Raw genomic sequence first — 12,853 nt, forward strand, 5'->3', positions numbered from 1 at the left:
GAAAGGAGAATAAAAAGAGCTAATGAGGAGATAATCCCATTTGGGCATGGCATGGCAATGACCAGAGCTGGGCACAGACAATCAGGTCAGCTGCCTGTGGGGGTGGAGGGCGCCCAGAGATAAAGGGGCAGCAGCAGGCTGACCAGCAAATCTTGTCTGAGGGGCTGGAGCAAGGTGAGTGGCATCAGTGACACAGGCATGTGGGCAGGGGAATAAAAGCCAGATAATGAGCTAGAAATGAGGAAAGGAAAGTCAGAAAATGTCATCTGTCACATAGGACTGTCTACCTCCATCTGAGTCACATTTGAAGAGAAGGGGCAGGTCACAGAAGGCCAAACACTGCCCAAGACCAAGTTTGGCATCAGAGTAAGGGCTCAGCATTCTCATCACTGGCCTACAATGGCTTAGCATTTGCACTTTAGAAGCTCCTGTTCATTTTTAAGTGGCCATGAGAAGCGAGGATGGGTTTGGGATCATTTTGAATAATCCATGGAAGCTGATCTCTGCTCAATCCCCGGGACACGAAGCAAAGGCACCCTGCCCAAGGCCACTGGCCACTGTTCTGTGAGCGGACGACAGGAAAATGTCAGGGGCATCATTCAGGCCCAAATAGAACCACCTCCTGCCAAGCATGAGCAAGACAGAGAGACTGAGGCCAACCATGACAAACACCATCTCGCTCTCCGGTGGAAGAGGAAACTAAACTCCATGGTGGGGCACTGGCTCCACATACAGAGTTAGAATCCCTAAGCAGTCATTCTGAGAGGGTGAGCAGCAGGGAGGAGCTGCAGAAGCAGGACAGAATGATAAGATCCTGGGACAATGGAAAGGACGTATTCAGGCAGCGTGGGCTGTGTCTGTGTGTGTATATGTGCATACGTGTGTGTGCACCTGTGTCCATGTGTGTGCATGTGCACTAATCTGGAGACGTCATGGAAATTGTGTTGCCTCCTGAGTAGGCGGTATGAGGAGGAGGTGTGCTGATGAGCAGGGCCTTTCCTGACATCAGCTCCTAACACCTTGGAGAAATACCTGTTCATTTCCCACAGCAGGGCCCTCCCCGTCTCATGAATTATCGCTCTATCACCATCCTTCAGCACGGAAAGCGAGTGATATGCGATAGGTCTCTCGGGCACAATCTCCTTGGAGCTGCCCTCTGTATCGGAGATGCCAGAATAAGAAATCAGACTATTATTTACCGGGAATCTTCACATGCATGAATTTAATCTAATACTGTTGTTCTGGAAAATGTTATCTAGAGGCCCTTGGGTACACTTTTAATTTAACAAAAAACCACTAGTATAGCCTTCCTTAATATTCTCTAAAGTAGCTAAATAAATTTGTTTTTCCTCCTCTAATATTTTCATATCAATCTCTTTTGCCTCCTCCACCCTCATTTATTGTTTTCACTTCTCATCTGTGAAAATTTTCAATTTGTCCTTGTTGCTCTAGCAAACAAATATCAAAGAGACCCTAACTGGCCCTGGCTGTGTGTACGCAGCCACGGAGATGGGAGGCCTAGGTGCTGTTCAGTGAATTCACACAGGTTAGACAGACACATGGCAAAGCCCAGGGCTGGGGTAGGACCCTTCCATCCTGGCCCTCTGTCAGGCAGCAGAGTCCCAGGTTGCTGTGGCAGGAAATAATTTTGTTGCCAACCTCACGGACCAAGGATGTAACTTCAAGCATGCATGTTCTTTTAATAACTCATGAAAAATGTCACCCATAACTTTATTATATCCTTTTGAAGCTATTTTTCCTTTTAGTGAATAGGAGCTTCTTGTGTAAGGAGCTCAGTGACTTTACAAACTTGCACCTGAATCCTGTCACCTGGGTGAGCTACAGTGACTGGCTCCCCACCCAGATACCCATGTGAATGCCTCACCCTCCTAGCTTCTCCTTGGCCGTTTTTGGCAGAACAAGAGTCAGAAAAAATGGTTGCAACCCATTTGATTCACATGCCTTGCACATATGGTCCTCAGTTCTGTCATTATTTGCTATTTTGTCTTAAAAAACTTTATCTAAAGGATAATTTTAGGTCTATGCTTTACTTATAGAATCCAGATCAATAAAAATTTAGATAGTCTCAAGAGGTTTTATATGTGTTAGCTGTAGTTTCTGTTTTCTTTTCAGGATTAAATTATTTTGAGGGGTTCAGAAATACAATGTAAGAAAATACCCCACAAAATATACAGACACCTTGGAACTTCTCCATCCTGCTACCAATTCTGGAGGCCTGTGCCCAGAGCTTCAATGCCAAGAGCAAGAGCTTGTGGAGATCTAGTCCTCCCCGCCTTCTCAGCCTCTCCTGCCTCTGTAAACCGTACTCTTAAGCCACATTGAGCTGTTTACTTGCCATTCCTAGAAAACCATGCTGCTTCCGTCTCCCTGCCTTAACATAGGCTGTTCCCTCGGCCTAGCACTACCTTTGTTTCCATTCAATAGAGGACTTCAAAAATCTAACTTCTCCATGAAGCCCATTCCAGATTCTCCCACCTCACATAAATTACCCCTGAAGCCATAATCCCACAGACCTTTGCTCCCCATTAACAGTTCTTATAATTCACTGTAATTTTTTCTTGTGTGCCCATTTATCTAGATACTAGTTCTTCCACAGCAGACATCACATCTTCCTTCTTATAATTAGTAACCTAGCTTATTCATGGCTACAATAGGTAACGGAATGAATCTGTGTTAAAAACACGAATGAGCAAGAGAATAAATGGCATGTACTGGTGAAAGGCTTTCTATAAACAAACCAGTGTGTGCATGCACACACACACACATGCATACACATGCATTCACATGCACACAAACAGCCTCACATGCGGGTCCAGATAAACCGGAGCATGAGGCAGAGGCTGGATAAAGGTGAAACTCCTGTGCCCCATTTATAGTTTTTTTGTATTAGTGTCCTTGATCAATTTCCCTCCTTGTCTAAAAGTCATGAATGCTTATTGCTATCTTTCCCTAGGTATATTAACCAAGATTTTTCCCAAGGGAATTCCTTTGAACTATTACTAGCCTAGGATCTGCCAGTTCTCAAAAGAATGTTCAGCTGCTTTAATGTACGCAATCTGAGAATACTAAGTGAAAACATAAATACTCACACATGCTGCTTACCTCCACCTTCTGGAACGTTAAATAAAATATTCAGGAAAAGGAGGCCTACCATTGATTTTCCCATCATACCCCAATACATATCATTAGTTGGCAATCTGTCAGGCAGTTATCAAGTCAGGTGACAGTCTTCCCCTTCAAATCAATTTAGATTACTTTTGTAAGAATCATTTAAGGAAGCGTGGCATCCAGTCTGTGATTTAAATAAAGATGTATGACATCTTCCACTTTTCATTTATCTTGTCATTTTATGAGGAAAATGCAGTCATCTGTCTGGCACTATTTTATATACACATAAACTCATGCTGCTTATCACTCCTGGTTCCATTATCCTGAAGATAGTCACCCCCGCCAACAATTGCTCCATTATTTTATTAGTGTCCAAAATGAGACCACGTAGACAGTGATGATCAGAGAATAATGGGAATTAGAGATAGAAATGACAGATTAGGTCTCCTTGTCTGTTTCCTGGGGCTAATGTTCCTGTCAGTCAGTACCTCAGTGCTTCAGCCTGTCTTATTTTAAATGACACCAACGTGGAGCTTCCGCCATTTCCCTGGAGGCTTTTGTCTACATCCTAAAGACTGTCTCTACACACAGCCAGAGGGAACAACAAAGCCGTGTGCAATTACCAAGTGAGGTCAGGCCCATCCACACATGATTTGTCTACAAGGCAAGGGATGTGGAGGCTTGAGTCATTAGCCACCAATCCAATCACTGCAGAGAGCCAGCATGGATCATGCAGGGCAGAAAGCGAAATGACATTTTGCCATTGTTTTCTTCAGTAAGAAGTTTGCAGGCTAAGAGATAGAGAGCTGGTTATCCATCACCCTTTACAATATTTTACTCAATAAGAATCACAGCTAACTGAGATTCTAGTCCTCCCATAAGCAAAAAGCCTGGCTCCCCAGAAGCTATGCAAACATTTCAGAGACCCTCTTTATTCAGACCCTAACGGGCATCTGCTAGCCAAGTCCTCTACCCTCCTGGCCAGTCTTTCCACAAGTCACCTCATCTGCATTTACCCTCCTACAAACACCTTCCTCTGACTTTTGTGGACAGCCTCTCTGACAGGATCTCAAGTTCAGTGGAAAAGGAGCAATCCCTCAATTTCACTAACAGAAACATTTCATGGCATTCTGACTTCCCCAGGCTTTCTGACCCGTGACTCAGAGTTCCTTTCTCTACCTTCATTCTCTCTTGTCCTTATCCCTCAACCTCAACCCGTTCCAGAACATTTGCCCTCTCCTAACATCTACGGGCATCTATCATGCCCTGACTTAGTCATCAGCTGGCCAACTTCTCCGCGTTGAGTTCTATCCCTTCATCATAAATCATTCCCCTGAGCTCTTCAATCATTTTTATTGCTCTTCTCCAAACTCTCACCCATTCGTCTCCATATTTATTGCTCTGAGAGTCCAGAACTATATCCAATATTCTAGGCTTGGTCTCGTCAGCATCACACAGAGGGGGCCCAGTGCCCCACGGCAATGAGAGACAGGACGGTGGCTTCTTTTCTCCACCCTGTCCTGCGGCAAACACATTTCTAATCTGCACTCCAAGCAATCACTCCGAGATAGCTTGTGCCTTGATTTCTCTTTAGTTTTCCCTGTTCCATTGATTGTTGTTATTAGTGTTTATTAAGCTCTTTCTCCTTGCTCTCTTCCACAACCCAGCCAATGCAGAAAGCAAGCTCACAGCATCCAAAACAAAACACAAATATGCTCTCAAAAAGCAATAGGAGGAGGACAATGGTGATGGTTACACTATAATGTGATTGTACATAATGCTACTAAATTGTACAGTGAAAAATGGTTAAAATGGTGAAATTGATACTATGTATATTTTGTCACAATAAAAATTCATAATAAAAAGAAAGATGCAATAGATAACCTTTTTATCCCAGTCACGTGTTCTTGGGGAAAAGCAAAGGTCTCACATAAAATTGGTAACATGGGATCAGGCAAAGAATACTATTACTCAACACCAAGCACACCCTGGGTCCTTGCAATGCGTCCCTGCTGATAGTCCCCATGAAAACAAGTTTCCACTCAGGTCAGTCTCACAAAGCTCGCCAAGCCTGGGAGAGCTATATGGGAGTCCTTGTGGCTTCACATGCCTCCAACCAAATCAGCAGCCACATTCTGCCAGTGGCATCCTCGTGGCTGGCGATGCTATTACAAGAAGGAGAGGGACAGCTTGGCTTTCAAATCCCAGCTGAGGGCTGTGAGTCAGAGACGTCATCTCTGAACTTGTCAATGGAGAGGAGAAAAAGCTGATAGGGACGTCACTAAGATGGTATAAATATGGAAACACAGCATGACATTTTTACCCATTCGCTGTTCAGAATATAACCACCCTTTAGCTCTGTCTCCCTACATGTGGTGGCTCCACCTCAGGCCTGTGTGACAGAGGGGTGACATCTGGGGACTGGCTACCATGCCATCCCCTCACTTACCCCTGGTTGGTCCCCCATTCATTCCGAATGCAAAGGTGCTTGTGTACTGGATCCTTCATGTAACCTTCGTAGCAGAGGCATTCCCCTTAGAGGCAGGGTAAGGAGAGAGAAAAAGAAACATAAGGGAATTGATTAACATGTCTGTGTTGGGGAAAATTAATATGAGATAATCAAACTTGGACTCTACAGTGACACGGATGAGACCATTAAGTCCCATGATGTCATACATTCCGTTTCTACTGCCCACATGAATGAACACACTACCCATCCCTCCAAGTTCCGTCACGTGATAATGTTCACTACCAGAGAGAGCTAACATTTACAAAGCACCTGGTATATGTGTCTTGTAAACACAAAACCCGGGAACTCTTTGAGCAGAGGGACTTGTTCATATTTATTTCCTTGGTGCCCATTATACTGCCAGACACACTTTCGACGATCAGTAAATGTTTAAAGAGTGCATAGTGAAGTGGGGGGATAAGGACACATTTGTAATACCTTAATCAATAAAGGAAAAAAATATTAAAAAAATAAAGAGTGCATAGTGAGTTATTTCATCAAACATTTCTAAGAATCTTGAAAAGTAGGTATTATTGACTATGCTATACAGATAATGGAAACTGAGGCTCAGAAAATTAAGGGACTTGGAGACAGCCTGTAAATGGCAAAGTTAATATTTCAATCTATGTCTGTCTGACTCCAGGTCTATTTTCCAATCATGCCATGCTGCCAGTCCACAGAACAACTACTATACAGGAGGCCACTTAAACTAATTACGGTTTTATAGGGATTCTGGGTTTTAGTTTTTAAGTGAAAAAAGATAATCATTTTGGCTGCTAAACAGAAGGCTCACTCACAATTCTATATTTGTTTAGGATATTACTATGCTTCATTATCATTAGTTACTCCATTAGTATACCAAGAGGCCTACAATCCCCATGAAATTGTGTGCTAAACTGCATATATATATATATATATATATATATGCATCTTCCTGCCAAAGATTTCATAACTTTCATCAGATTTACAAGTATATCCAAGAGCCCCACAAGATTAAGAACCATTGCTCTGCTTAGCTCTAATCTTGAATATTGTTGCTGCTTCCTTATATTAATAATTCCTTATGCAATGCTATGAATCCCTACACTACAAAGACCAGTTCCACTTAAGCACTTGCATTAACTCTTTTACAGGCTGATTATTTCATTTGTAGGGTGTGATTTCCTGAAATGTGTAAATAATAAAGGGGCTATGCCCTAAGGCAGTGATGGCGAACCTTTTGAGCTCGGCGTGTCAGCATTTTGAAAAAACCCTAACTTAACTCTGGTGCCGTGTCACATATAGAAATTTTTTGATATTTGCAACCATAGTAAACCAAAGACTTATATCTTTGATATTTATTTTATATATTTAAATGCCATTTAACAAAGAAAAATCAATCAAAAAAATGAGTTCGCGTGTCACCTCTGACACGCGTGTCATAGGTTAAACATCACTGCCCTAAGGAGACCAGGGGCATACCGTTTCTGTATCTCCCTTTCAAGAGACACTTAACAAGGATATTAACAGAATAATAGCTTTGAGTGATCTTTTCTCTTTTCAAAGACAAAAAAAAGGCAAATGAAGTGTTGAGGAAAGGAGCTGAGTAGACTGTGAGAAGGTGTTTACGGAATCTTAGCTCAACTATTCATTTCAAGATTGGCCTATAAATCACTGTCCATCAGCTCCTCACTCCCAGATGGCAGGCATTTTCTTCCCCCACACCTGCTCAAGGTGCTGAGAGGTGCAGTGAAAATGAGTCATTTCTTAGTTAGTGGGGAGTCAACAGAAACCATCAGGTTAGTAACTTTAGCAAATTCAGGCTTCCACATGGGCTATCTCCACAACAGACTACAATCTACCGGCATCAGTGGTACTGAGCTCAGGCAGCTATGAGTTGAACACAGGAAAAAACAGCTTAAAATTAGACAGCTGATAAGGCTTTCTGATGAAGGCCGTTTGTATTAATTCCAAAGAAAGCATGAACTCTAGGCTATAAGCTACACAAGGGCAAGAACAATGTCAGCTTTCCCCCATATGAGTAAGACTTTTATAAATACTGTGGAATGGAATATAATGAAATGAATTAATTTGCCCTAAATTTATAGATAACACCACCACCTCAGCCAAAATGCAAATATCTAAGCCAGTTAATGGGTCTAGGGCAGGGGTGGGCAAACTTTTTGACTCGAGGGCCACAATAGGTTCTTAAACTGGACCGGAGGGCCAGAACAAAAGAATGGATGGAGTGTTTGTGTGAACTAATATAAATTCAAAGTAAACATCATTACATAAAAGGGTACGGTCTTTTTTTTTTTTTTTAGTTTTATTCATTTCAAACGGGCCGGATCCGGCCTGCGGGCCGTAGTTTGCCCACGGCTGGTCTAGGGCCCAGCTATGTTTCTCCCTAAAGGAGATCATTTCCCAACTGTCCTCGTGGACATTAGACAGGAGATGATATTACAAATAATAGGTAACCTCAAAAGGCTGTCAAATCCATCACTCTACTCTGACTCTTAGAATGGCCTTGGTTGGATACCTTGCCTAGAATTAAGGACTGACAAAAAAAGGGAGTCCTTCTTCTACATTTGATATCTAGTTACAACAAAACATGTAAGAGTAAGTACAGTAACAATTCAGAGTTCAAGCAGAGCCTGATTTTCCTAATGATGCCAATATCTACCATTTGTAGGCACATCTACATTTCTCAAATTGCCTTCATAGTCATTATCTCCTTATGAGGTTTCCTTCATTCACTCCTATGTAGGGAAACACTGCTGACAACAGATAAAGCTTTTCTCTATATAATGACATATGCAGATCAAAGTCAGAGCAACAGAGACATGTTCAAACACATCAGGATAGAGTTTGAGCATATCCAAAATCTGCCTCTCAATGATCATTTCCGGAACCCACCAAACTTTCTTTTTCTGTATCCCTGCTCAGAACCAGTTTGGCCATCTAGACTGTAGGGAGATCAGACTTGATGAGGAAAGTTGCTATGGCAACCCACTACAAAATCTTGACTTTAAGAGGGTTGTCGTGCAAGCACAAGCTCCGACTGGTAGCTGTGAATTTTAAAGACCCCACAAGGATATTGGATGCCCTCCTAAGCTAGAAGTGTTACAGTCTCTGCATCTGCTGCGACAGATGGTGGGGAACACATGACGTGCTGACTCTGTGGCAGTATTCATAGGATCCAATGGAAAGAGGTGTCAAGGCCACAAATATGTGTCCAAACAGGATGGATGCCCTCACAGGCAACCACACCACCAGAGGGCAGAAGCCCTCCAGGAGGTGATCTGTGCGCCACCTGGAGATGGCCACACTGATCTGTGCTCGGTAACCTGAAGGCTGACACCTCGAGGGACCTTGTATGATGGGTAGCACCTTTGCCATTTCCTGCTTACAGTTGAGGACTGAGGCACCAATCTCATGGAAGGATTAGAGAAAGACCTTATAGCTAGGGCTCCTCACACATGACTGGGTTCACCACACATTCTCCGTGAGTTAGATACAAAGCAAAGCTGAAAGTTCTGAGTTCCCTCTCTCCTTCAGGTACATTCTCCGTGAGTTAGATACAAAGCAAAGCTGAAAGTTCTGAGTTCCCTCTCTCCTTCAGGTAGATGACGGCTTTCATAAGATGGAATTGGGTGTGCTTTCCCTAAAAAGGGCAATTCTTGCAAGATGTGGACTTGGGTAATATCTAACTGCCTTATCTCCTTCCTTGTGGAGATATCAGGCAAAAGCCAGGCCCAGAATCAAACAATCCTGTGTGACTCTGGGAGGCCAGAGGGCAATGAGCTCAACGTACATCCTGAAGGCAGGTGTTTTAATCACGCCACAAAAGGACGTGTGTAGTGAGCGGGCACTCTAGGTGACAGGAACAAAATGAAGGCTGTGCTACCTGGCCAAATTGGTTTCAAAAACTAGAGAAAGCTAGAGGAAAGTAGGCAGTGGCTAAGAGCACAGAAAGAGGAGGGCTAGGTTGAGTCTGGAAAACTGGATGAATGGCCTCACCAGATTTTACACATTTTTGCATGGTGGGGACTGGCTTATGGAAAGATCTGGGACAAAAGAAATTTAGGGACACATCTTGGGTGATGATTACAACTTGATTGAGCTTGGAGGGCTGTGCTCCTGGCAGACCATAAACCTACACATCTTGAAATGAGAATGAGGGTCTGTGAAATTGAGCAGATGTGTGAAGTCTTCACAGCTGTCCACACGGCAGAACTGAGGCCAGGAAGGGAGTGCAGAGAAAGGTCACCAAAATCGTTGGTCTGTGTCTCCATAAAAAAATAATCAAACAAACCTACAACCACAACAAAACCCTTAGAAAGTACAGGAAAAGTCAACCTTTGGCTGGATCCAGCTGGGCGTAAAGCCTTACGACCTTAGAGCTTGTGGTTAGCCCAATTTGAGCAGAGACACACCTAGGATTCCAGATCTGGAAAGATCTGGAGAGAACATCAATATGCAGTTGGCAAAGGGCTTCTAGGCACTGAGTTAAGAACTTTAGCCACATTACGCTCCCCACCCGAATAGCATGGTTCCTAGAATGGCAAAGGGTGGCTGGAATGGAAAACAGATCAGCAAATAACCTCAGCCCAGGTTCTCCCACAGACTCCAGAAACATCTTCACAAAATCTATGAAACCACCCTCAATAAATTGGGTGGGAATGATATAAAGGGTCACACAACAATGCTCCTTCTTGTTCTATCATTTTCTCTTTTCTAGTATACTAGTTTTCCATAACTGTCATAAACATTACCATAAACTTAGTGGCTTAAAACAACATAAATGTATTATTTTGCAGTAGGTCAGAAGTCTGACATGAGTCTCACTGGGCTATGTCTAAAGCAGTGATGGCAAACCTTTTGAGCTCGGCGTGTCAGCATTTTGAAAAACCCTAACTTAACTCTGGTGCCGTGTCACATATACAAATTTTTTGATATTTGCAACCATAGTAAAAAAAAGACTTATATTTTTGATATTTATTTTATATATTTAAATGCCATTTAACAAAGAAAAATCAACCCAAAAAATGAGTTCGCGTGTCACCTCTGACACGCGTGTCATAGGTTCGCCATCACTGGTCTAAAGGTTGTTTTTGGACGAATTGGGGGAGAATCTGTTTCCTTGCCTTTCCCACTGTCTAGAGGGTGCCCAGATTCCCTGGTTCATGACCCTTCCCTCCATCTTCAAAGCCAGCGATGGCTGGTGGGGTCCTGCCCATATCACATCACTCTGACCTCCTCTTCTACCTCCCTCTCCCAGTTTTAAGGACCCTTGTGATGACACTGGCTGTGTTTTAAAGGCAGTTGTTTAGCAACCTGAATTCCATCTGCAACTTCAATTCATCTTTTCCATGTAACATACCACATTCACAGGTTCTAGAGGTTAGGATGTGGACATCTCTAGGGCCCCTTATCCTGCCACACCTGGTATTCGGACCACTGTGCAGGTGATGAGCAAACACATGCCTAACTTTGGAAGACTTTGGAAGGATGCCCAGGGAAATCTCCAGGCCCCAGAGGTGGCTCCTTTGCAGAGACTGAGTGCCTGTTTGTATGGAGAAGTATTCACGTGCCCTTGCCCAGTTCCACCCATCCCCATGGGCGGACCCCTCAGCATGGCTGGGAAAGCACATATCCCAACACTATGACATTTCCCAGTGAGCTGGAGGATTGCAAAAATAACGTCAACTTGACTTGCAGCCAATTCCCACACCCAGCTCGTTGGAGAAAGGCTCTAGGATGGAGTGTGGGAGGTGATAAAATTTCTTGCTGATGAGCATGTGGGATGACCACATCATCCCATGTGCCCAGAGAATCAAGGCGGAAAGAGGGAGTGTTTCTAATTCCAGCATTAATGAAAATAAAAGTCTCCGCACCATCATTTCTCAGCTGCTAACCCAAATGAAGACTCTGTGCCTCAGCTCTGTTGTGGGGTTTTGGTTCTTATTTTTAGTCTCCACCAAGCTTTCCAGTTGGAAATCCATTAATTGTCATGGATACTGGGAAGCCATTAGCAGGGGAACTGATCCAAAGTCCATTTCAGCAAGGACTGGAAATGAGACATCTGGGAGGCACCAAAGATGGAAGGGCAGCATCCCTGTGGACATTCAGCTTCCTGAGCTCCTGGCTAAGGAAGCAGTGATGCTCAGTAATGGTGTTGCGTATAAGTTTTGAATGACAAGTTTGCTGGATCTGACATGGGAAATTGACCAGCCCTTTATAATCCCACATCTATTCTGCTTTAACGATAGAGCATAGACTCTACCAAGGGTCACTGTGGGACTTTGGACAAGTCATGTGCCTTCTTGGGGAATTCGAGCATCGATCAATCTAAAGGAGGCAGTTTATCTCTGAAACCCCTCCAAGCGGCAAATACTGAGCCCTTCTTTCCACATGTAATTAGTGCTTCCTGCTCTTAGAAACCTCAGAAGCTTCCAAAGCCTTCTGACAATTATGCTTCTCTGAGACATGAGTCTAACTACTGAGATTGTCCCAGGTTCTCATCATTCAAGTCTGTGGGGGGACCAGAGACTACCTCAGCACATGGAGAGACCCCCACCTCTGAGATGACTTTTGTTTTCTTTCTCCCAAGAACAATGGATTTGGGTCTGGTGCACAGCCCATCTGTTTGGTTTGGTGTTTGCCTGACAGCGTGGGAAGAGCAGCAAGTAAGCACAGGCTTAGACATCAGATGTTCAAAATGCTGTACTTTCTCCTCCATATGGGGGCCTGGAATCTGCAATGGGCCCACGTGAAAACTTTTAGACCTAAGAAGGTGAACTTTAGATGTTGCAGTGACCCATTACCCCCCTCAAAACATAGAGTAATCCTATCTAATAAAGAGGGAATATGCAAATTGACCATCACACCATCACAAAGATGGCAGCACCCATAGCCACAAGATGGCGGTGCTCAGTCCCCTCAGCCCCGCTGGAAGCCCCCAGTCCTTTCAGCCCCGCATGGGGGAGGGGGGATTGACAGGTACACGGTGCAGCCAGACCCACCCTCAGCCCCCCAGGCACCCAGGGCTGGTTTGAGGCGCAAGCAAGCCTGGGATGTCGGCTGCCCAGATGCTAGGGCGGGCCTGAGGCACAGGCAAGCCTCAGATGGCGGCTGCCCAGCCACCCAGAGCCACCTGAGGCTCAGGTAACCAGGGCTGGCTGAGGCTTGTGCTGCCGGAATGGCAGCAGCAGAGGTGTGATGGGGGCGTTGCCT

At 44.2% G+C, this 12,853-nt stretch overlaps 1 protein-coding gene across 1 annotated transcript in view; it reads right to left on the reverse strand.

The window, feature by feature from the left end:
• The window catches only part of ASTN1 (astrotactin 1), a 285,260-nt gene that overhangs the window by 128,801 nt on the left and 143,606 nt on the right, over positions 1 to 12,853 (reverse strand). The window contains exon 8 of the mRNA XM_014540914.1: positions 5,579 to 5,663. Within this exon, the coding sequence (XP_014396400.1) occupies positions 5,579 to 5,663 (85 nt within the window). The remainder of the gene's footprint in view (positions 1 to 5,578; positions 5,664 to 12,853) is intronic.

This window comes from Myotis brandtii, unplaced genomic scaffold, assembly GCF_000412655.1.
Source record: "Myotis brandtii unplaced genomic scaffold, ASM41265v1 scaffold250, whole genome shotgun sequence".
Lineage (NCBI taxonomy): Eukaryota > Metazoa > Chordata > Mammalia > Chiroptera > Vespertilionidae > Myotis > Myotis brandtii.